We start from the raw sequence: 25,459 nt of genomic DNA, 5'->3' as shown, positions 1-25,459 counted from the left end.
GTGCTATAGTTATGCATTAATTCCACTGAAATATATCTAATAATATAGATATCAAAATGTAAATATTTTCTTTTGCAATGAAGTTGACACACTCCATTGCAACTGTCTTGATACCAGACTGCTATGTGTGTACTTAACAAATTGTCTGGAAAAAGGACTTTGCTTAAATAGAAGGATGATTAAATAGTTTTAGTTAGATTTTTGCTTTCTCCTCTCATAATGCATGGGAATTGAATCCAAATTAATGTTTAAGCTAGGCATCAGTTCATTATTTGGAAAAGGTAAGACGAGAACAAACATCTATGGAACAGAAACTTTTTCCAGAAGTTTATCATTAATTTTAAAAGATTTATAAATCAAATTGCGAATCTGCTGGTATCCCTTACCAGCATTCCTGAAATCATTTATGTATCAGTATAAAAGGGTTCTAGCACTGTACAGTAGTTGGAGTTCCTAGCCAAATTTTCAAAAAATGGTTACTCAGAGTTAAACTCTGAAATCCATGACTGTACACTGAAATAAGTGTGGTGACTTTTAAACCTGTGTTGTTTTTTTACCTGGATTGATTTCTATGGGAGTTGCTGGGCTCTGAGCCCTTTAGAAAAAAAAAGTCTCCTCATTTAGGCATCTGACTGTGGACTTAAAAGCCTAAATTTTAAATCTTGACTGCTGTTACTCCCACTGAGCTGTACTGGGACCTGTAAGCAAATTGCCACTGAAAGCATTCCTTGGGCTGAAGGAGTTCATTAGTCTGAAACCTGGAGAAAGCCATGTTACAGAATCCCATTTCAGTTAAGGGAACTGCTAGTAAAGATATTAGAGCCAATGGTAGTTTATTGATCCACTAAGTGAGAGGCATGTAAATGGTGGCTTCACATGAGGCAGGCAGGTCACCTGTGTGTGTCTGGGGGACAGTCTAGCTGCATCACTTGCACAGTTCCTGTGGAAGTGAACGAAATACAAAATTTTTCTCAATAGTGAATGATTAACCCTCTTGGACATAGAGAAGATTCTGCAACAATTGAGGGCAGCATTGTGATTAATTAAATTAACCTATGTATAGAAATTCACAGTTCTATGTATCTGACTGCTATTAATGTAATCTGTGGACACCTCACAATCTTTAATGTATTTATCCTCCACACCACCCTGTGAGGGCGGGAAGTGCTATCATCCCTTATCTCGGATAGGGAACTCAGGCACAAAGCCATTAAGTGACTTGTTTGAGGTAACATGGGGAGTCAGTGCTGGGACAGGGATCTTGAATCCAGGTCTCCCAGTCTCTCAGGTCCTAGGCTAATATATTAATCACTGGGCCATCTGCCTCTCTTTACCAAGCCTCTCCTTACTGTTGGCCTGATTCCCCCACCTCAGCTGACCATTGTTCCCCCCGCTACAAAAATAGAAAGCTTTCTGATATGTACCCTTCCTGAGGAAGGGCTGGGGTCTGGTTCTGTCCTAGTTCCAAAGGCAGTTTGCTTGGTTCTCTCAAGAAATTCACAACACTGAAATTCACTTTTATCCTTCCCTTTCTCCTTATCTTGCTTTTTCAGTGGAGTGGAAGGCTCAGTCTCCCCTTCCCCTCAGCCTTTGTGCTTTTCTCACCACTGGCTAAGTGCCTGAGATGGTCAGAGTGGGACAGGAGTGTTCCTTCAAGCTAGCTATGTGCACATTGGGCACTTTCTTATTCTGTGTCTAGCTGCAAAGACTGCTGGGAATGTACAAAGCCGGGCTGTCTTCATCAAAACTTTTGTGAATTTAACAGAAATGCTTCTTTTAACGTTAAGCCTTGTAAAAGCTCATTCAAAATCCAGTACATTTGGGGTTTGTCTCTTGTCTATAATGGCAGCACATATTGTGCCTTGGGAGAGCACGTGGCGGCCATTTGCTTAGCCCCTACGCCTCTCCCAACCTTAATTAAAATCTTTGGGTGAGGAGAAGCCCTGTGTTTCACGCTGACATAGGGCTATCTCTACTTGTCCTTAACATGCAATTTTTCTTTCTTTTAGAATCCATCCCTTGCTCGAGTGAAGATTGAGGAAGCAAAACGAGAGTTGGTAGGTGATTTTGCTGCTTACAGAGATTTAAATGGAGACTGTCTCTTCCAAAAAAAATCATTCTAAACTCCAGTGTTGATGTTAGTTAGGTAAGGGCTATATGCCATATTCTCAGTGCAATCAATGGAAGTTAGTCCTCTAAATACCTTTGGCTGGGTCTACATGCCACAGCTCTCTTGGCCGGTTCATGCTAATGAGCAGCATCGGGATTGCAAATGGCTGCTCATTAGCATAGCTGCGTGAGAGCTCGCTCTCAGCAGAGCTGGGTGCTGGCAGTAAAGAGGTTGTGTGGACGTGCCCCTGCCGGCATAAAGCCCCTCTGAATTTTTTCAGGCATGAGGGGCTGGTGACAGAGGGGCTTTTTGCTTGCAGGGGCACATCCACATGACCTCTTTACTGCTGGCACCCCTTTAATAATTTGCCTGGGTATGCTGTCTGTGTTTGGTAACCCTTCTGAGCGTGATGGGAAGCTTAATACCTGTCTAGCATTTTTCTGGTTTTATGCCTACATGTGGAATTTGTGTGTGAATCTCAGTAAAACAAGAGTTTAAAGTTCTCCCACAGCTGGGTTCTTTGCATCACATTGTAAGAAATTGTATTGTGGCCTGGAAGCCCCTGTTTGCCAGCTTCTTTGTTCTAAAAATGTTGCATTCCAAGGACCAAGAGGCTCACACAGCATGGATCAATGCTTTCAGTTTGAAAATAAGTTCTTGTGATTGAGCCTTTTACCTTCCTGGGGATAAGAGCTCTAGATGTTGTCATAACAAGTTTGGCTTGTTGTAAATCCATAAACAATGGAGTCTTTAGTAGTGTTTGATATTTGGAGATTGTCCTGAGAACAATGCAACATTGTCATAATTTTTAAGAATACTGTAGATCTTTCTGGGTATCAATTGGATTAGTAGTGCTACTCTGTGGCTCTTTATGACTCACTTTTCACAGTTCATGAGCTGCTACATGCTGAGTCACTTATGTTATCTCAGCCAACTGTGTGGTGTACTGACTACTGGTAATGCTCTTTCAGTCAGCTGAGTGGATAAATACAAATGATGTCCAGTAGGGCTGAACATTAGAAATATACAATTAATGCTTCCATATCCAGCAACCCTAGAACCTAGAGATTGCCGGATATTCAAATATTCTGAATAATAGAGAACTATATGTTGTAATACATAACACTAAAGAAAAACAAGATTAATTATTAAGAAACAAACAAAATGTATGAAGAGTACTTTATTTACCAACAGTAGTATTATACACTATACTTATATTTGCTGTATGTATTTGCATTTACTTTAACTATACTTTAGTTACAGAAAATGTAACTAAAATTTACTTATGGTTAAAATGCCGGTTATTTGAGAGTTCTGGATGATAGAATGCTAGATATGAAAGAGTTTACTGTATTTGTCTGACAAAGATGTGAAAGTTATTTGCCTTGTCACTGACTTCTCTTGCTTCTTTCTCCAACTAGAATGCTCTTGAGGCTGAGTTCACCAGTAAAGTGGACATGATGGCACTGTCTGTACCAGAGCCAAGCCAACGCCGATTTACCTAAAGTAACCCATATGGAAAAGGACTTAAAAATTGTAGTCTTTTTGGGCTCCTAAACATGGTGTTATACTTCTCACTGTTGGGTCCTGCACATTTACCTACTTCTTGGAGCTCTGGTTTTGTAAAAATTATGTATATTTTTGTTGTCCGTAAGCCTGAATAATAAAAACAGGGCTTCTGTTTCTGTCTGTTTTTATAAGTATACTGGTAGATGGCCTCCAGATGTCACCCTAATCAGCAAACGGGCAGTTCCAGGTTTGGTTAACTTTTTGTACCAAGCATCTTGTATTTTGCTAAATTAGATCAACTGGGGAGAAGAGGAGGGAGGAAGGAATTGGGGCTTGACTGAAGGTTATTTGGTTACTCTTGGCCTCTTTTTCTCCCCTACCCAGCTTCTGGATCTCTAGCCTTGAAAAATCACAGGAAACTAGACAGCATTTGTTATAATATCTTGTGAGATAAGAGTCTCCTAACAACTCCAAACTCAACTCCTAACTTTTTCTTTTAAGATCTTTTCCTAAAATGAGATGAAACTTAACTGCTTTGCCCTCTTTAATATAATTGGCTCCTGCTGCAGATGTAGATTGAAGCAACTGACTTTGGAAGACTTTATGTAGGCATTGAGAGTAGTAAAGCTACTGTAACCTATTCAAGCAATGGAGGCAGCCAACAAGGAGGATGTCTTTTTTTGTGGGATGGATGCTTGCCTGCCATCAACCTGAGCTCAGTGCTTCATTTCATGGAGACTATTGACCAGCCTTTGGCTAGCAGTAGTTTTCACTGCTCACCTGTGTTGGATTTGAATCCATGACCTGGAGCTGACCCCAAGGGTGTCTGCTTGCCCAGCACTCTAATCAAATTAGATTATATCTTTCACAGTAAGGTTTGTACTGGGTTAAAGCTTTGTTGCCTTTCTTGTTGGTGGGTTTTTTTTTCTTTAAGTACTTTATGATTAATACTAAGTGAATAGAAGACACTCCAGAGAACTTGGCATAGTTCAGCCATTAAGGGAAAAGTGGTAGGCAGAAGAAAAGAGAGAGATGCCCTATTGACTTCTCTGCTAGGTTTTGGGCATATTGAATATGGAGAATGTGGAAATACAAGCAACAGGTGAATGAGCAGACAAAAGAAGGGTGCAGAGTTCATTTGCATACTGTGTACTAATTACTGACCTGTATTGTCACTTCCTGCAGCAATAGTTTTCCACTCAATTCACAGTGGGGACTGCGATTTCCTGGATCTGTGGAAGGGTTTTTTTTCTCCATGGCCTTCATCCTGCTTGTGCCTACCTGCTTCGTGATGCCATACTGACATGGGGTCTAGAGCCATGGTGTTCTTGGTTAAGTGTGTGATCAGGAGCAGCTGATCCATGGGGCTGCTGTGTTACACACTCTGTCTCCTTTTTGATCCTCCCCAGACCTTTCCTAAGGGGATGATTTGAAGAACGCTCTGCAGACTGAATCTCATGGGATTTTCCTAAACAGTCTCATCTTTGCAGGGGAAAAGACTGTTGTGGTTTGGCTGTTTAAATGGTAATGTTAAATAAGCCCCAGGATTAGAGCTATTTGGCCTTGTAAATGGTTTCACTTATTTCTAGGTTCAGCTAGTAGGACTCGGACTCTAAAAATATCTATCAGTCTGCTGGCTACAAGTGTGGCAATGGCTGGCTGGAAATAATATTTTAGTGAAGCTTGATTCAGTTCAGTGGGATCCTTAATTGCAGTATGCTCCAAATTTGCAATGTTCTACACCTAGGTTTGCAGCAGCACCGACCCAAGATTTCACCCTGTGTACATGGATATTGCAGATACCCTGACTATTCAGAAAGGGCTGGAGTTTGACTTCAGTGCTGCTGTCTCAAGATCGCTGGATGCTACTCCTACTTGGTACTGGTAGGAAACATACTGGGTGGGTGCGTAGGGAGTAGAGGGAATCAAACAGCTGTGTGCTAGCTCTGTTCCAGAACTAAGCCATCTGCTGTAGTCACACAAATCAACTGCCAGTTGTCACCTCGTACTGTTCAGCTTTCAGTAGGTTTGGTGACAATCAAATAAATGTCAGACCTTTATACTTATTTTTAACAAGAGTTCCGAGTTCAATTACACAGTGTTGTAAATGTATATGTTGCTATACAAAACTGTAAGCAATCCTTCATTGGTAATGTACATTATGAAACGGTCATATAATTGAGAATACTCCAGATATTAGATAATTTAAATTGAATTGGACTATCCACCTATATTTTGTAAAACACATTGCACCTGATTTTTCAGAGGTGCTGAGTACCCACCATTTCAATGGAAGGCCCCTCCTGCTAAGACTTGTTTGCTTACTTAGCATCATGTAGTTTCATTGTCTTTTATGGAATTTACTCAGCTCATGAAGATTTCAGAGGTAGCCTGTTAGTCTGTTTCAGCACAAGGAGTCCAATGGCACCTTAAAGATTAACAATTTTATTGTGGCATAACTTTTGTGAGTTGCACCTCACTTCATGAGATGCATGAAAAAGGAACAGATAGTGGGGATACAGAGATGAGTGTTACAACAGAACTAATAATGAATAATTCTGAATAATAATGAACTAGCTCTGATGTAACTTTCCCATGTTTGTTTTAAAATTTTAAAAGAAATAGTAGGGATACAAACACTCATTAATTGTTTGACAATTAATAGCCTATGCCTTAAAAGAAAATATATAGGTGCTGAAGTTCAGATAAAAAAACTATAAACAAAAACTAATCTAGAGCAGTGGTTTTCAACCAGTGTGCTGTGAGAACTGTCCAAGCGTGCTGCGAAATTTTGTCAGTTTCCCCTCATGGTGGCTCTTTGAAAGCCCCCAGGACCCTGTTTGTGCTGGGAAGCAAATGAAATATGTTTCCTGGCCTGAATGAACTGGAGGGGAGCACACCCCTACTCTTTGCTCTGGCAAGGTGGAGGGAGGGAGGAAGGACAGGACTGTTGGACCTGGGATGTGGTTTAAATGGGCTGGTGGGTAGGGGAGCCTGTTTTCAGTGGTTACGTGTTTACTCAACATCACTAGCATGGCACTGAGCAGATTTTGAAAGTGTGTCTGTGATTGCTGTCTGAAATGGTGTATTCTGTGGTGGATTTGAAATATTAATGCATTCGATCCTTGTTTAGCTTGTTGTGTGCACGATTGTGTTACAGACCTCTCTAGAAAGACTGTAGCCATAGTAAATGTCCCTTTTACTTACATATATGAGCAGTCAGTTTAGCTGAAAAAAGTGAGTGCTGTGGAATTGTCTCAAGGAAGTGTGCTATGATACTGAAAAGGTTGGGAACCACTAGTCTGGAGGGCTAAGTTTAAGTTGAAATACATAAAATTAGTTAATTCTTTCAGTTAGAATACTTCAGCTTAAAAATAATTTTTAAAGTTTTTTTTTTCCCCAAAAATGTCAACGCAAAATTTTTCTATTATTTGCAACTACTTCAGGGCATTTTTCAAATTTTTCATTCTGTAGTGTTGAAAAGTTAATTTTGCAATAGTTTTGGGAAAAATTGTATGAAAAACAAAATTGTACTGTGATGGTTGTAAGTAAAGTATGTGAATAATATTTCTAATAATCTACCCAATTAAAATTTTCATGGCGGGGGGCAGGACTATCAAATGATTCCATTTCGCACAAAAACATGTTCAAGAAATCCAGAAGTTGTTCAGGAAAACAGTCCAAAATTTCAACTAGCTCTTGTAATGACTGTGATTATGATGATGACAGGATAGGATTTAATAAATGAATAATCATTTCTTCCTTTTATCTGCCTGAAGGTTGTAGATAATTTTGTTCCATTCATGTATTCATAATTCTGGTATCTGGGCATTCAGTTGTCCTTCCACAATCTTAATGATTTCAGAAACTTTTTTTTTTCCTGTTTGTATTTTGGCATTACATTGATTTCTGTGAAATGATCCCAGAGTTAAATTTCACTCAGTATAATTACAATTTCCTTTATACAAACTCTCAGATATATCTCTTCTGCAAAATGAGAAGAAAGCTAACTAAGGATTTACCAATAAATATCTCTTTAAACCAGTGGTTCCCAAACTTTTTGGCATCATGCCCCCGTTTTTGATTTTTGAGACCCTCATGCCCCCCACACCTCTTCTTTACCGTCAACCAACCCCACTTTTTAACAAAAAATTCAATCTATAATTTAAAATAAACACAAATTTAATATAAATGTTATTTGAAAATAAAAATAAGCACAGATAGTTTTCTCTTGGCCCCTCGTGGGTGCTTGTTGCAGCCCCAGCTGGCCAGCTGCCTGAGCCCCATTGTCAGCTGCCAGAGCTGCCTGCGCCAGCTACCCACCACCCGAGCCTTGTGCTGTCAGAGCCACCTGTCCAAGCTGACCAAGCCCTGCGCAGCCAGGGCCAGCCGCTCGCCAGGCAGCCCAAGCCCTGCAATTCTGGGACCAGCCACCCAAGCCCCATAAGCCCTGCAAACTCTCCTCCTGAGCCCTGTGAGCCCCCCTGCCCAAGCCCCTCCCCTCCCCCAAAGCCAGGTACCCCAGTCCCCCACTCCATGCCCCTCCCCAAGCCAGGCACCCCTAGCCCACATCTACCTGATCCTTCCCCTCACCAACCCACACTCACTCCCCTTTGCAGGAGGAAGATAGCTCCATGTGGGTCTTCGCCAACTGCCTGCTTTTTATAGCACCTGTGCTGGGTTGCTCACGTAAAATGGCAGGGGCTGAGAGCCGGAAGCGAAGGCCAGTTTTTTCTTTTGGGTGGAGGGAATGGTGGGGGGCTGGGTCAACTCGTGGCCCCTCCCTCCGGAATTTCTTCATGCCCCCCAGACAGGCAAGCCCCCCAGTTTGGGAAGCCACGCTTGAAACTGAAAAATCCAGAGAGTTTCTTCTCTCATTCAGCTGTTTTAGCTGAGTGTCCCCTACCCACTGCAATGCAACACTACTAGTTCATGTATCAGAGAAGTAGCTGTGTTTAGTCTGTAGCTTCGAGAACAAGAAGTCTTGTGGCAATTTATAGACTAACAGATATTTTGGAGAATAAGCTTTCATGGGCGAAGACCCGCCTCATCAGATGCATGAGTGGGGAGGGTGGTTTCAGAGGGGTATTTAAAGAGTGGGGTCCCAGTGAAAGGGAGGGCCAGAGCTGACAAGGTCTATTCAGCAAGGTGGAAATGGCCCATTATGAATAGTAGGTGTCACGAGGAAAAAACAAGTCAGATCAGACGGGGGTGGGGGGGGGGATATGAGCCATTGTCAGAGTCTAATGGGGAGATTATAACACCTAGGGCAGAGAAGCTGCCTTTGCAAGATGTGAGCCACTCCCAGTCGCTCTTTAATCCTTGGTTAATGGAGTCAAATTTGTTTAAAAATAAATTGCAGCTCAGAGATTTCTCTCTCCATTTGATTTTTGAAATTTCTTTGTTTCAGGACTGCCACCCTTAAAATATGCTGAGTGTTTTCGGTATAGGGTGGTATTTATGTGACCGTCGCTTATCTGCACAGTAGTGTCCAGGAAGTCTGCACAGTTATGCCCAGATCCACACAAGAGATTCACTTCCTGGACACTACTATGTAGATAAGCAACAGTCACATAAATACTACCCTATACCAAAAACCCATGAACCTCTATGCTTATCTACATGCCTCCAGCTTCCGTCCAAGGCATACTACACGATCCATTGTTTACAGCCAGGCACTAAGGTACAACCGTATTTGCTCTGATCCATCAGACAGCGACAAACATCTACAGGACCTTTACCAAGCTTTCCTCAAACTAGAATACCTCCCTAAGGAAGTGAGGAAACAGATTGACAGAGCCAGATGGGTCCCCAGAAGCCACCTGCTATAAGACAGGCCTCGCAAGGAAAAGAAGAGAACACCACTGACCATCACATACAGCCCCCACCTAAGGCCTCTCCAGCGCATCATCAGTGATTTGCAACCCATCCTGAACAATGATCTTTCACTCTCACAGACCTTGGGAAGCAGGCTTGTCCTCGCCTACAGACAGCCTTCCAACCTTAAACAAATCCTCACCAGCCACTACAAATCACAAACCAGTGGCTCTAGGCCTGGAACCAGCCCCAGCAATGGTCCTCGCTGCCAACTCTGCTCACATATCTATACCCATGACATCATCACAGGACCGAACACCAACCATACCATCAGGGGCTCCTTTACCTGCACATCTACTAATATAATATATGCCATCATGTGCCAGCAACACCCCACTGCAATTTACATTGGCCAAACTGGACAGTCTCTACATAAAAGAATAAATGGACATAAATCAGACATCAGGAATGGTAATGTACAGAAGCCTGTAGGGGGACACTTCAATCTCCCTGGACACTCAGTAGCAGATTTAAGGGTGGCAGTCTTGAAACAAAGAAATTTCAAAAATCAAATGGAGGGAGAAATCTCTGAGCTGCAATTTATTTACAAATTTGACTCCATTAACCAAGGATTAAACAGCGACTGGGAGTGGCTCGCAGCTTACATAGGCAGTTTATCTGCCCTGGGTGTTAAGATCTCCCATTAGACTCTGACAATGGCTCATATCCCCCCCGTCTGATCTGATTTTTTTTTCCTCTTTTGATAGCTACTATTGACAATGGGCCATTTCCAGCTTGCTGAATAGACCTTGTCAGCTCTGGCCCTCCCTTTCCCCGGGGCTCCATTTTTTAAATACCCCTCTGAAATCATCCCCTCACCCCGCCCAAATCATGTATCTGATGAAACGGGTCTGTGCCCACGAAAGCTTATGCTCCAAAATATCTGTTTGTCTATAAGGTACTACTACTTCATGACCCCCATGCACTACTAACTTAATTCCTTGCTCATGACAGAATTTCACATCTTTCCTGGTATTCTTAAAGGATTGTAGAACTTCTTTTCTACTTTCAGCTACCTATGACTAATGTAACCTTTGGCATTTGTGACAAACACCTTAAAACACCCCATCTCCTAGTAGCCTCAGCTAACAGAAGTTCCTCTTTTATCCTTATGCTTATTATATAACACTGTTGGTTAATTAGCTACATACTGGGATTGTATAGAACAGCAAATAGTAGGCCTTTTTTTTTCCCTTCTGTTCTTAACGGGTCTAAGTTGTGGTTATGGAAAAAGGTTGGGCCTCTTGAGGTGTGGTCTGTTATGAGAAACAGCAGGGTGATTGGATGTTTTAGATGGGTTTTAACTGTGTATTTGAAACTTAAGTGGAAAATAATGCATAATTTAAATGTGACCTTTTATAATGGGAAGGGGGAAGAAGTGGAGATGCATGCATTTCTGATCTACGTGGTGCTTAGTACCATGACAATAGATATCTCTAATTGTTAAATCTGGGTATAGTGGTTAAAAGTCATTTGCCAGTAGAGAGGGCTCTTTAGCGAGGTCCTGGTTTTAGATTGGGAATGGTTACTCACAGAGCAAGATTTTTGTAGGTCTAACAAGGAGCAATTTCGAGATAGTTTCTTTCTAAATTCAGTGATGGGGAGGGAGAAAGCACAAGTGAAGATCGAGACCAAAATGGGGAAAGGGATTCAATTTTTGGAACGTACCTTGGTATTAATCACTGAAGTAATCTTCAGAGATGAGCTTTCACTCTGATAGTGCTAAGTTGTGACCATATTCTATACTAATTATGATAATAAGAACAGCCATATTGGGTCAGACCAAAATCCATCTAGCTCCAGAGCCTGTCTTCCACTAGTGGACTTGTTCCATTCATTCCCTCTGGGACATCTGGCACTGACATCTTGATCCATCCTGTCACCCATCCTAGCTTCTGGCAAACAGAGGTTAGAGACACCATTCTTGCCCATCCTAGCTATTAGTCATTGAGAGACTCATCCTCCTGATCTAATTCATTTTTTTTTTTTTTTTTTGCACCCTATTATGGTCTTGGACTTCACAACAATCTCTGGCAAGGAGTTCCACAGATTGATAGTCCATTGCGTGGAGGGAAAAATACGTTTTGTTTTTAAACCTGCTGCCCATTAATTTAGTTTAGTGACCCTTAGTTCTTGTGTTATGGGAAGGAGTAAATAACCCTTCCTTATTCATTTTTTTCCATACTTGTCATGACTGTATAGACTTCTGTCATACTCCCCCTTGGTTGCCTCTTTTCCAAGAAGTCAGAGTCTTATTAATCTCTCCTCAAATGGAAGATGTTCCATACTCCTAATCATTTTTTTTTGCCCTCTTCTGACTCTTTTCCGATAACCGTATCTGCACACAGTATTTAAGATGCGGGCATACTAGTATTTTTGTATAGAGGCAATATAGTTTCTGTCATCTTAGCTATCCCTTTCTTAATGATCCCCAACATTGTTTTTTGACTGCTGCTACACATTGAGTGGATGTTTTTACAAAACTATCCACGATGACTGAAGCTTGCTTTCTTGAGTGATAACAGCTAAATTTCATCTCGTTTTACAGGTTCCACTTCCCTAGTTCAGCACCCTGAAGAGCCTGATCAATCCTGACCTAGGGAATCTGCCAGACCAGGGGAAGTCCATGCCACTCCAGCCACAGCTGAAGAGCTCCCACTGACTAAGCAGGGATTGAGGGGGGACAGTTAGGGGCCCAATCTCAGTCACTGGTCTGCGTTCCTGGTCCCTGCAGGTAGCAGCAGCGCTCCAGAGCCACCCTACCTCTTCCCCCAACTGCTCCTCCACCCCTGTTCCCAATCCTCCCCTTCCTCCCTGATCTTGAGTGATGCAAATGAACTATGTGTGGCTCTCTGGGGCAGCAAGGGAGGAGTTGCTGAGTGGGGGGTCCTAGTTTTTACTTTGGATTGCTCCAGCCCTGGACTTCCCACAGGGCTGCTGAACCACAGCTGGTGCCAAACTGCAGAAGCCCAGATAATGGTTGTCCAACATATATATATATGTATGTATGTGTGTGTGTGTATATATATATATATATATAAGATGGGTTTATATAAATGAAAGCCTGTAAAGGGTTAAACTCTGAAAGTGGGTTCTCGGTGGGCAAGCAGCTAGCTGAGGCAAGGGGAAGAGAGGGATAATTTTGAACTGGAGCAGTTATGGGCTGAGGGGTCTTTCTTTTGTCTAGTTAGTGCCTAGAGAGACAGATGTGTAATCCTTAGCAGGCTTAATGAATCCAGGAACTATTCAGACTGCACCATGATCTAAGCATACAGCTTTATCTCTAGCCCAGCATACAAGTCAGCCTCTCTGTGCCCAGAGGACGAGGGAGCAATGGGTGACCCTTCCCACGGGGTGCACGTGGGGGGCAGTGAAGGGGCTCTGGATCACCTCTCGCTGCCAGGGGTGCTAGTTAGGCGCTCTGGATCAGTCTCCCAGCGGAGAGGGAGTGATCCAGGGGAGCGCGGGGAGCTGCTCCCGCCGCAGCTGGGGGAAGAGGGGGGCAGGGGACGGGCATGAGCCTGGTCCCCTTACCCGTACGGCCCTGGGGTGCCAGAAAGACGGGTCTGCTGCTCCCCTAGCCGGGGGTGGGGGTTCGGCGGACTTACCCCGCCCCCTTCCCCGGGGTTCCCCTTCCAGCCGGAGCAAGGTCAATGCGCGAGGGGCCGCCAAGTGGCGCTGCAGGAACCCGCGGCGGCACCGCGCTGTGCACGCCTCGGCCACAACCGGGTGACGGCCGCCGGAAGTGACGCCACGAGGAGAGCCGAGCGGCCTCCGGTGACATTTTCTCTCACGGCGCTGAGGGCGGGGAGCGAGGCAGGCGCGGCGGAGACCCAACCTCGGCCGCCCATGTCCGACCTGCTCCCTCGCGGTGGCGGCGGCAGTGCTGGTGAGTGACCGACCGACCCGCGTTCCGCCGCGGGGGGCCTGGTCGCCCTCCTGAGCTAGGGGAACTCGGGCCTCCCCCCGGCCCTGCGCTTACCGGGCTCTGGGGTCCTCCTCGCGTCAGGGCGGGCTGGGAGGAAGAGGGTCTCGTACTCCCGTCCGCCGCCGGCGCGCCGGATCTGGCTGGAGGGAGGGGTCGGCCGTTGGGAAGCCTGTGAGTGGAGTCAGGGCCCCGGCCCCAGTGCGCTGCACCGGGCTGGGCCTGAATAAGGCTCTGTGGAGGGGAGGGCCTGAGGCCGTAGAGCGCGCAGCGCGGGCGGGCTTTGCCAACGGCCTTCGGGCGCCAAGGCGCTGGGTGACTTCGGCAGGGTGGGGTCGTCCTGGCTCCTCCGTGCTCGTGTACAGTGTGAGTGCCCGACACCCTGCTGGGAGGTCACATCCACACCCTTGAGCTCCGGGCAATGCAGTGCTCGGCACGAGGGGGAGTGATTCTTGAAGAAGCTTCTAGCTGTGGGGGCAGCTTTTCCGGAGTCCTGAGCTGTCTCTCTCCCGCCCTCCGCTGCTGCCCATTTTACCACATGGTAGGAAGCGTAGGACTGCAGCGCTTCACTTCTGATTTCAAGAGAAGCCCAGTGGAGACCTTGAGTGTATCTAGACTTGATCCGATCCTCCATAAGGTTAATTCATTTCGGAAGTGTTTTCAATCTTTAAATAAATTAGCCAAATTATTTGTGTTCTGAGAAGTTCACCCATTTGCCTTTGCGATCATTTTGGGAAATCATAATTCAAACTGTGTAGTTACAGGGTCTCAAACTTTTCATGATAGCTGATCTGCTATATAATTCAGAGAGTTTGCCTGTTTGATGTAGAGCCTCCTAAATTGTAAGAGCTAGGATCACCAAATTTAGCATACAGCTTCCTCTTCCCATGGCTTAAAGCATTGTAAGGCTTTGGTTGTGCCAGGAAAACAGGATGGCCTTGGAATGGGATCTGTTCTAATAAAACCAAACAGAAAAGAGACAATCACCAAATTAAGTGCCCTCCTCAAAATTAATGTAACTGAGCGAATGTTGAAAGAAGAGCCAGAAAAAATTGGGTGACTCTGGAATAGGATAGCATCTCAATAAGCCTTACAGAACACATAAAATGGAGAAATTTAGAGTAGTGCTCTGTTTTGAAACTAGACGAAGAAAAATACATATGAATTCCCAATTACAATTTTAAAAGAAATTATTAAAATTAAATGGACAAGTTAACAATCCCTTTTAAGAAATCAAAAATAAAAATTGACCTCATAAAAATGACACTTTTTCAAAAATATAATCATTTACATAAGACAAATGTTTTTCCTTTATTCCCCTCCACCCAAAAAAAAAAAAAACCCAAACCCTTAATGAGTTAAAGACCTGAGCAAGGCCAGGTAAATCTCCTATTAGTATATATATAACTGTTTTTGACTTAGTTTCAAAGATTGTTAGAACTCTTATGTAGATGTGTTATTGTGATATATATAAATATAGTTGTCTTTTACTGGAAATAGTGAATCTTGGCTATTTGGGTCAACCAAACATAAATTTTTGTGGAACCACCTCACAACATTCCTTTAAACATATCAGATTTCAATTAATCTTCTGAGAACTATTTTGCTGTAAGTGTTCTTCTGTGATACTTGCAGCCCAAGTAATGTTATATTATTTAGAATGATTATGCACAAGTGAAATTGCTAGTCTATTTTTTTGTCCAAGCTAGTGACATTCAAAATATAAACCATATAAAAGGTGAAGAGTGAATAAAGACTTCTTCAGTTTAGTGTTTCTGAGCCTTTAATAAGGTCTTTAAGACCTGGCATTTTCTTATTTAAGGCTTTGTCTCTACAAAAGCTACTGGTTGACCTCAGCCACCTGACAGCATCCATTTAACCCAGGGATTCCCATCCAATGGGTCAGGACCCAAACATGGCTCACAGTTTGGTTAGATTTGTTAAAGACCGCTAGGAGCTGCATGTGATCCTAAAGAAGCCATTTTCAACTCCTTAATGCTGCCGCATCCAGCAACTATTTCTATCAGTAGAGAACATAAGAACATAAGAATGACCATACTGGGTCAGACCAAAGGTCCATCCAGCCCAGTATCTCATCTGCTGACAGTGGCCAATGCCAGGTGCCCCAGAGAAGGAGAACAGAAGACAATGATCAAGTGATTTATCTCCTGCCATCCATCTCCTGCCTCTTTACTGGAGGCTAGGGCACCATACTTTACCCCGGGCTAATAGGCATTTATGGACCTAACCTGCAAAAATTTATCGAGCTCTTTTTTAAACCCTAATAGAGTCCTGGCCTTCACAGCCTCCTCCGGCAAGGAGTTCCACAGGTTGACTGTGCGCTGTGTGAAGAAAAATTTCCTTTTATTAGTTTTGAACCTACTACCCATCAATTTCATTTGGTGTCCCCTAGTTCTTGTATTATGGGAAAAGGTAAATAATTTTTCTATATTCACTTTCTCCACACCATTCATGATTTTATATACCTCTATCATATCGCCCCTCAATCGCCTCTTTTCCAGACTGAAAAGTCCCAGTCTCTCTAGCCTCTCCCTATATGGGACCCGTTCCAAACCCCTAATCATCTTAGTCACCCTTTTCTGAACCTTTTCTAATGCCAATATATCTTTTTTGAGGTGAGGAGACCACATCTGCACACAGTACTCAAGATATGGGCATACCATAGTTTTATATAGGGGAAGTATGATATCTTTTGTCTTATTATCTATCCCTTTTTTAATAATTCCTAACATCCTATTTGCTTTACTAACTGCCGCTGCACACTGCGTGGATGTCTTCAGAGAACTATCCACTATAACTCCAAGATCCCTTTCCTGACCTGTCGTAGCTAAATTTGACCCCATCATGTTGTACATGTAATTTGGGTTATTTTTTCCAATGTGCATTACCTTACACTTACCCACATTAAATTTCATTTGCCATTTTGCTGCCCAATCACTCAGTTTGCTGAGATCTTTTTGTAGTTCTTCACAATCCCTTTTGGTTTTGACTGTCCTGAAGAACTTGGTGTCATCTGCAAACTTTGCCACCTCACTGCTTACCTCATTTTCTAGATCATTGATGAACAAGTTGAACAGGATCGGTCCCAGGACTGACCCCTGGGGAACACCACTAGTTACCCCCCTCCATTGTGAAAATTTACCATTTATTCCAACTCTTTGTTTTCTGTCTTTTATCCAATTCCCGATCCATGAAAGGATCTTTCTTCCTATCCCATGACTGCCTAATTTACATAAAAGTCTTTGGTGTGGGACCGTGCCAAAGGCTTTCTGGAAATCTAGGTATATTATGTCCACTGGGTGCCCCTTGTCCGCATGTTTATTAACCCCTTCAAAGAATTCTAATAGATTAGTTAGACATGACTTCCCTCTGCAGAAACCATGCTGACTTTTGCCCAACAATTCGTGCTCTTCTACGTGCCTTGCAATTTTATTCTTTACTATTGTTTCTACTAATTTGCCTGGTACTGATGTTAGACTTATCGGTCTATAATTGCCAGGGTCTCCTCTGCAGCCTTTTTTAAATATTGGTGTTATATTGGCCGTCTTCCAGTCATTGGGTACCGAAGCGGATTTAAAGGATAGGTTACAAACCACTGTTGTTCACTCCACAATTTCACATTTGAGTTCTTTCAGAACCCTTGGGTGAATACCGTCTGGTCCTGGAGACTTGTTACTATTCAGCTTATCAGTTAACTCCAAAACCTCCTCTAATGTCACTTCAATCTGGGAGAGTTCCTCAGATTTGTCACCTGAAAAGGCTGGCTCAGATTTAGGAACCTCTGTAACATCCTCAGCCGTGAAGACTGAAGCAAAGAAATCATTTAATCGCTCCGCAATGGCACTGTCTTCCTTGATCGCTCCTTTTATGTCTTTATCGTCCAAGGGCCCCACTGCTTTTTTAGCGGGCTTCCTGCTTCTAATGTATTTAAAAAACGTTTTACTGTCATTTTTTGAATTTTTGGCTGGCTGTTCCTCAAAATCTTTTTTGGCTTTTCTTACTACATTATGACACTTAATTTGGGAGTGTTTATGTTCCTTTCTTTTTTTCCCTCACTAGAAGCAATTACTTGTTACAAAGACCCCTGTAGCTATCCCAGGCAAGCCACTTAATAGACTCTTGCAGTAGTTTTTGCCCCTCTTCTGTGTAGCTGATTTGTCAGTTTTCTTTTTGTTTGTATCTCCCCCAGTCCCGGAGTGTGACCGCCAGCCCCCTAACCTGTGTGTGACCCCAAAGCCCTTGTGTCATCCCCAGTCTGAGTGTGACCCTCCATCCTCTGAGTGTGATCATCCCAGCCCGAAGCCCAAATGGGATTGTGCCTGAGTGTGACCCCCACAGCCCCTCAACTCCCACAGCCCCTCAGTGTGAACCACCTAGCCTCTGAGGGTGACCCTCCCAGCCCTACCAATGTGAGCGTGACTCCACAAGGCTCTCAGTATGACTCTTTCCGGCCCCTGAGTGTGACTCTGCCCCCAGCTCCTCCAGCCTCTGAGTGTGCGGTTTAAGCTGGGGGAGTGGGGGGAGAGAGAATTGGGTTTGAGGGTCTTTCCCCCCACCACTACTCAGATCAACTATAATAATAAACTATAATAAGTAGTGTATTTTATTACTTATGTATGTTCCCTTTTTTATGAAATAATTACTATATATAAACGTGGGGGTGCAATTTTATATTCTTGCTGCAGACACAAAGTCAGCTAGTTATAGCACTGCTTCCCCAACCCCAGTTTTTGAATTGCTTTGGATCACCAAGTCTTCCTGAATTGTCAGAATGGGTCCCTGTCTGAAAAAGGTTGGGAACCGCTGCTTTAACCATTTTAGATAGAAGTGGTGAGGTGGAAATTCCTTTAGAACAGTGAGTGGCCTGTGAGATGTTATGTTGGTCACATCCAATATTACCTGTATAGCTGTAAGTATGTCACATGGTGTGCAATTATAACCTGATTGGTCTGCACATGTCACTCTTGCCTTGGTGGCAGGTGCTTCAGAGGCAGGTCTGTTGTGGTGTTTGATGCCCTAGCTTGAAAGTTGAGTATAACTGTTTTTACTGTAAATACTAAGAGTTGTATGTGGAAAAATGCACCTTTCTCCCCATGTCCAGGGCAGCTGTTCTTTTAGGTCTCCTCCGTGCAAATCTATAATTCATTTTATAAGTCTAACGTAAAGTTCTGAGTGGCTCAGGATTTTCTGTGATATGGATTTAAGGAGTGCACAATCTTTTTCTCCCTATATAGAGTTTAGATTGATATAAAAATAATTAGCATCATCCAGGGAGATTAAATGTTGTGCCATTTGGCAACCAACATAAACCATTCTTTAGACTATATAATCATGGTCTTGATCAATTTGAGAGTGCTGTGCTCTTGAACAGTTATCTGCATGGTTAATGATTTGGAAGAGTCAGGTGTTTACAAAAGAAACTGATCCAGAGAAGGGGTTTTATTACTCGGAGACTTGAAAGTCAGAAATAATGCCGATGATTTGTTGCATGTATAATGATGGAGTGGGGAGCAGAAAAGGCTAGAAAAAGACTGGGGAATATAAGTAGTTGCATATGAACAGAAGAATTAGGATAATAGTTCAGATTCTTTTTTATGTGCATACACACTTGTATTTTTTTTATTAGAAATGCCAGCTATCTCTTGTTTGCTGTTCAAGCTAATCATTAGTTTGTCTGATTTTATAGCCATCACAGCAGAGGCATGTCTTAAGGAGAGCTTCCAAAGGGGAAAAGATAATGACTTTGTGTTTACAGTTACTTCTGTTTACTTGTATTTTGGTAGTAGGGAGCTGCTGCTAAAATAGTCATTGTAAAAAACAGCAGGAGAAAGGCCTGCATGCCCTGAAGGTCTTACAATCTACAAGATGACAAACAGATGGTACCAAAAAAAATGTTAATAGCTTGACAGTCGGGGTCACAGCACAGGTCCCTTGACTCTTCCTGAATCAGAGAGGTAGCCGTGTTAGTCTGTAGCTTCGAGAACAGCAAGAAGTCTTGTGGCACCTTGTAGACTAACCGATATTTTGGAGCATAAGCTTTCGTGGTCAAAGACCCGCTTCATCAGATGCAAGAGTGGGGGCCCCACTCTTATTAACTTCTTGTTGTTCTCGAAGCTACAAACTAACATGGCTACCTCTCTGATACTTGTCACCATGCAAGACACTACATTTAGTTGTAATGAGTGGAAGCCTCCCCACTCACGCATCTGATGAAGTGGGTCTTTGCTCACGAAAGCTTATGCTCCAAAATATGTTAGTCTATAAGGTACCAGAAGACTTCTTGCTGTTCTTCCTGAATTGTAAAAGAAGACATGAATACACCTATGGGAAGTTGATAGACTGCTAGATAAGGCTACAGTCAATAATGTGAGGTGGGGTTGGGTGTCAATGAAGTAAGACTGGATGAACAAAGAATAGAAACAGAATTGCGAATAGCCTTGAAGATTAAGGAGAAAGCATACAGTGAAAAGATCTACAACACAAAGCAGTCAGTCCTGTAGCACCTTAAAGACTAACCATTATATTTATTAGGTAATGAGATTTAGTGGGTCAGACCTGATAGAAAAAATCTGATAAAATGGGTCTTACCCACAAAAGCTGTAATAAATAAAATGGTTAGTGTTTAAGGTGCTGCTGGACTGCTTGCTTTGTTTTGTGAAGATACTTACTAGCATAACTACCCCTCTAAAAAGATCCAGACAGGGATATAATTTGGTTAAAGTGGCAAGTTATACCTGCTGTTGACTCTCTCTGCCTGTTGCTGTGATTACATTTCTCTTTGAATCCTTCACTGTCTTCCGAATTATATCGCATTAAGTTGAAGCTTCCTCTCTTTGTTTTTAAGGCTCTTCATAGCTTTGTGTTCTTACTTGCCCATCTCCTTTTGTATGTTGTTACGACCACTCCTATATCCTCCGCTCCACCAACAATGCAAGTCTCCTCTCTCAAGTATCTGTATCCCTTGGATCCTGTAGTCTCCACAGATCTCTCAAGACAGAGGAGTGGCTGCATTTGTATAAAGAAAGTAGTAAGAACTCTGTTTACTGTATGTGTTTTCCTTCCCTGCCTAAGCTGCTGTTTGTGAAGGGTATTAAAATATAGATTTTAAAGAAACACAATGAACTTTTATCTCTGAACACTTAATTACCTACTGGCAAATTTTTTCAGCATTGCTGAGTCCTTAACACAATTATATACTTTTGGAAAATAAAATGAAAATGTACAGCTTTATTTAATTGATTGTATTTTTTTTAAAAATGGTTCTTTTTTAAAGTTAATTTTTGTTTTGATTTTTCAAAAATGGATTAACTTTTCCATTTTATATTTTTAGTAATTTTTTTAAAATGGGAAGGATGGTACTTGATTTGGTGATTGTCTCCTTTTGGTTTAATTTTATAAGAAGCAGTCCAACTCCTGGCACATGCAGTTTTCCTTTCACAACAAAACACTTAAATTGCTCTGAGTTATGGTAAGAGGAAGCTGTATGCCAAATTTGTTGGTCCTAGCTCTTACCATTTAGGAGGAATTCTTCACCAAACAAACACTCTCTAATATTTATATTAGTATATTCTTACATGCAACTTGTAAAATTCCTAAATTATAATGTCGCAAGAAATAGTTCTATATTTTAATAAACTTTTTATTTGATACTGTAATGCAATGTATTAAAATATATATATATATATATATATATATATATATATATATATATATATATATATGTATGACCTAAAAGTGCAGGTGCTGACTTAGTGATGATTAAGTATAGTAAGTCTTGTCCTCAGTTCTTAAAACTGACTAGATTTCAAATTAATGGTGTTCGTATTGTAAAACATGTATCTAGATTCAGCATAGAGAGCCTTCATTTTTACATTTAGCTTTTTGCTTTATCTAAAGTACTGGGAGTTGTGAGCTACCCACAGCATTGGTGTCTGCTGCAATGAAATAATATTCTCACACTCAGTCTATTTTTAGTGATGATTTCCATGGTCGACTGCCAAACCTAGACTGTTCAATTCTCATTAATATATATATGTCATATATAGCATGATCCTAAAAGCAAGTCAGTACAATTAGCCTAAGGAAGAAAATGCTCATTGTACTGGTGTAATTGAGGTAAGTGTAGGGATTTGTAGAAAAGTCTGTATAAAATACTTTGTGTGCTGCATTAGATAAATTTTAGAAATGGTAACACCTACATTATGGAAATTATCCCTGTTATATGAAAAACCTACTTAGGGAGATCTCAACTGAAGTGGTGGTATAGATGGGAGTCCGGGCAACTATTATAGCCAGGATTAAAGTTTAATAATTTCTTGCTGACGGTCCTGTGTTTTTATTATTAGAATAGTCCCCTTTTCACACTTGAGTGATCTATCAAAACAAAAAGCAGTCAAGTAGCACTTTAAAGACTAGCAAAATAATTTATTAGGTGAGCTTTCGTGGGACAGACCCACTTCTTCAGACCATAGCCAGACCAGAACAGACTCAATATTTAAGACACAGAGAACCAAAAACAGTAAGCAAGGAGGACAAATCAGAAAAAGATAATCAAGGTGAGCAAATCAGAGAGTGGAGGGGTGGGGGGGAAGGTCAAGAATTAGATTGAGCCGAGTATGCAGACGAGCCCCTATAGTGACTCAGAAAGTTCCCATCACGATTTAAACCATGTGTTAATGTTCCCCCCCCACCCCACCACTCTCTGATTTGCTCACCTTGATTATCTTTTTCTGATTTGTCCTCCTTGCTTACTGTTTTTGGTTCTCTGTGTCTTAAATATTGAGTCTGTTCTGGTCTGGCTATGGTCTGAAGAAGTGGGTCTGTCCCACGAAAGCTCACCTAATAAACTATTTTGCTAGTCTTTAAAGTGCTACTTGACTGCTTTTTGTTTTGATAGTGTATAGACTAGCACGGCTTCCTCTCTGTTACTGTTCAACATCGAGTGATCTATGTTTCCTTGATAGCTGAAGAGGACAGCACAGATGTATTGCTACCTTATTTTCCTAGAGCTTACATGTTGACACACACAGTAATTTGCTATTCAAGATCAAAAGTTAGGCACAACGTTTGGGTTAGTGAGGTGTTGCTCTTACTCAATTACAGAGAGTTTGCCTGAGGTACAGGAATGTCAAGTAATATGCCCAAGGTCATTTGGTGGGTTGAGTTCACGGCCAGGGTGATCCAATATGTTTCCTCAGAATTTAAATATGTAATTTTTCTTTCAAACAGAATATACAGAATTCAGATGTACTTTCACAGATACACTATACCTCTCTAGATGCTCAATCTTTATGAAGAAAACTTAAAAATTAATTACCTCAGAGAGGTAGCCGGGTTAGTCTGTATCTTTACAAAACAAAAACAGTCCTGTAGCAACTTCAAGACTAACAATACAACTTGTTAGGTGATGAGCTTTCATCCCACAAAAGCTCATCCCCTAATACATTATACTGTTAGTCTTCAAGATGCTACAGGACTGCTTTTTTGTTTTCTTAAAAATTGTTTATTACATCACACTACTTTTAATCACAAATAACAAGTACTTTCCTCAAGACTAGAGGTGAGTATCAGTATGTGTATTTAAAACACTTTCAAATTTACATTTGCATCCCTTCGTTTTCAAGAGGCAACTGAAATTATGTCTTTGGATCACATTGGAAATTTCTCTTGTCCCAGCCTGCTCCAATAATGTTTATCAGATGGTCTGTATTTTAATCATCAATAAAGCTGTACAAGGCTTCCCTTCACAGAAGCTGGCAATATTGTCCTCATTTTGGGTAAACAAGTGAAGTGGTTCAGTGACATGCCCCTTTTTTACAAAGTGAGCAGCAGAGTTGGAAGTATGCCAAAGGAGGACTGACTCAATCTACTCCAAATGACAATTGCTATTCTACTTTTTTCTAAGATAGGTAATTCTGTTTTGCTTAGGAAATTATTCCAGTATTTAAATATCGCTTATATTAGTTTTGTCATAATGCCAATATCCATCTCTGGTAGTACTGGGGAATCAGGCTGACATTTGTTAGCAGGAAAATAGTTAAAGACTACTAGACTTTTCTGTTTTATTTTAGCTTTCCAATCAGTTGTCAGCTTCCAGTCCAATCACTTCAGTCTGCCAGTTCTGTCTTTTCTGAGAATGCTTTCCCAGAGAATTCAGAGATGAATGTCCAGCAAGAACTGGCTGAGCCTATTAGGGGAAGAGGTGGTGAGTATGTTGGGGATTGAAGGCTGACTATTCATAGCACGTGCTTGTTGCTGTGGCTGAAGTTGAAATCTTCTAACTGAGGTCACGTTTTAATATAATTTCTATGAACTGTGTGGAATCAAAACACCAAGCTTCTTCCACAGAACAAATACAAGGCCTCAAAGCAGTGCAATTCAAACTTTGTACTTTATGCAGAGCTTCTCTTCTTCCTGTTTACATGGCCGCTAATAAGGACTTGTAACATTGGGCACTGGTCCAGGACCATAATTTAAAAAAAAAAAAACCTCAATAGTATAGGTTCAGTATAAACAATATGCAAATTTGATTTTCAGTACAAGGCATCTTAGTTAAACTGGTAATCTAAAGAGATATTGTGAGTAGGGTTGTTAAAGTTTAACCAATTAACTGGTAAGCCTCACCCAAACGGATGAGGCTTACTGTGTATGGTTAACTGGTAGGTGCTGGATTAGTTCCCCAGCCTGCTGTGGGTAGGGGGTTGTTCCAGCCACGTGGGACTATCGTGGGCAGGGAATGCTCCAGCTGGGCTAGAGTAGCGTCCTTGCCCCGGAGGGGTGTGTGGCATAGCTGGGGAAGTTGCCACAGACCGTGGCTGCTCTGGCCAGGTTGGAGCATCCCTGCCTGCAGCAGACCAGAATTGCTTCAGCTCAGCTGGAGCATACGCACCTTGTAACGCTCCTGGGGTGGGCTTCTGTGGATGGAAGCTACTCTGGCTGTCTTATGAAACACTATGTTGTGATTAACTTTAATATTGGATAAATTAGAAGTATTTTATGTCAGAATTAAAATACAGTTTCCACCTCGCTGGTCCAACACCCTTGGGACCTGAGTCAGTCCCTTGCTGGCTTTTGTCCCCATTCCCCCCCAGTCTCCCCTCCCAGCAGTCAGCCACTGCTCCCTAGCCCCTGACTGTGGGCTGGATGCTGCCATCCCCCTGTCTCCAAGTCCCCAACTCTCAAGGCTTCAGGGCTCTCTGGTCCAGCAACGTGTGTGGTCGTGTTGTTTCACACATGTTGCTGGACCAGATTCATGGATTTTGGAAGCTCAACCTGTATTTGAGAGGAGAATGAACAAGGACGCCGCAGACTAAACTAGCCTGGGAATGCTGACTGTGCCTCTAGCAAGCTCAGATTCTAGACAATCAAGGTAGCATCTTTCACCTTGCACTAGTAGACTTAAGAAAAGAAGAGGAAGTATTGTAGTTGGTTGGTCTCTTCTGCAGTATTAAAAGCTTGAAGGCTAATGACAGAAACACAGGTATAGCAATGCATGTTACTTTCATGGAGGCTTCAGCAGTATTTTCATGATGTACCTGCAAGCTGTGCTACAAAGTTTAGCTAGCAATAAGGCTGACACATTTAAAAGTGGCTGTTTGTTCTTGTGAGAGACTGGCAATATTCTGTATTAGCCTGAATAAACTTTATGTAATTAAGGTAAAATTTACTGAATTACGGTAAATACCTTGGAGGTAAAATATATTAAATGCAATTGTATACGTGTTGTGGGCATTTGTATGTACCTTCCCTGGTAATGGATGCTAAAATACTTTCTCAACCCCTCTTAGCCACCCCCTGGAGAGATCTGCATACACTTGTTCAAACTGGACTCTCCAGAGCACATGGGGCAAATAAAGAGATTGCGTGTAAGTAGACTAGTTTTAAAGAAAGGAGGGGGGAAAAAAAGTAGCTGAAGATCCTGGATTTTAAGAGAAGCAGACTTGGATTATTTTAGGGAGTTGATGGGTGGGATCTCTTGAGAGGCTAAGATGAAGGGGAAAGGAGTCTGAGAGCTGGCT

General features: G+C 42.1%; 2 protein-coding genes and 1 long non-coding RNA gene across 6 annotated transcripts in view; 2 read left to right on the top strand and 1 right to left on the bottom strand.

Annotated features, from left to right (window-relative positions):
• The window catches only part of HAUS1 (HAUS augmin like complex subunit 1), a 29,085-nt gene extending 25,294 nt beyond the window's left edge, over positions 1 to 3,791 (top strand). For both annotated transcript variants that reach the window (XM_074995825.1, XM_074995824.1), the window contains exons 8-9: positions 2,010 to 2,057; positions 3,532 to 3,791. In XM_074995825.1, the coding sequence (XP_074851926.1) occupies positions 2,010 to 2,057; positions 3,532 to 3,615 (132 nt within the window). In that variant the 3' untranslated portion in view covers positions 3,616 to 3,791. The remainder of the gene's footprint in view (positions 1 to 2,009; positions 2,058 to 3,531) is intronic.
• The window catches only part of LOC142013872 (uncharacterized), a 28,978-nt gene extending 15,154 nt beyond the window's left edge, over positions 1 to 13,824 (bottom strand). Inside the window, exon 1 of the long non-coding RNA XR_012645812.1 lies at positions 13,479 to 13,824. This is a non-coding gene — a long non-coding RNA (uncharacterized LOC142013872). The remainder of the gene's footprint in view (positions 1 to 13,478) is intronic.
• ARK2N (arkadia (RNF111) N-terminal like PKA signaling regulator 2N) overlaps positions 13,235 to 25,459 on the top strand; it is an 86,049-nt gene continuing 73,824 nt past the window's right edge. For all 3 annotated transcript variants that reach the window (XM_074995820.1, XM_074995821.1, XM_074995822.1), the window contains exon 1: positions 13,235 to 13,385. The gene's annotated coding sequence lies outside the window, so the exon portion shown is untranslated. The remainder of the gene's footprint in view (positions 13,386 to 25,459) is intronic.

Source organism: Carettochelys insculpta, chromosome 5 (genome assembly GCF_033958435.1).
Source record: "Carettochelys insculpta isolate YL-2023 chromosome 5, ASM3395843v1, whole genome shotgun sequence".
In the NCBI taxonomy this organism is placed as follows: Eukaryota; Metazoa; Chordata; order Testudines; family Carettochelyidae; genus Carettochelys; species Carettochelys insculpta.
The sequence above is the reverse complement of the archived record's forward strand: the minus strand, read 5'-3'. Positions and strand labels throughout refer to the sequence as shown.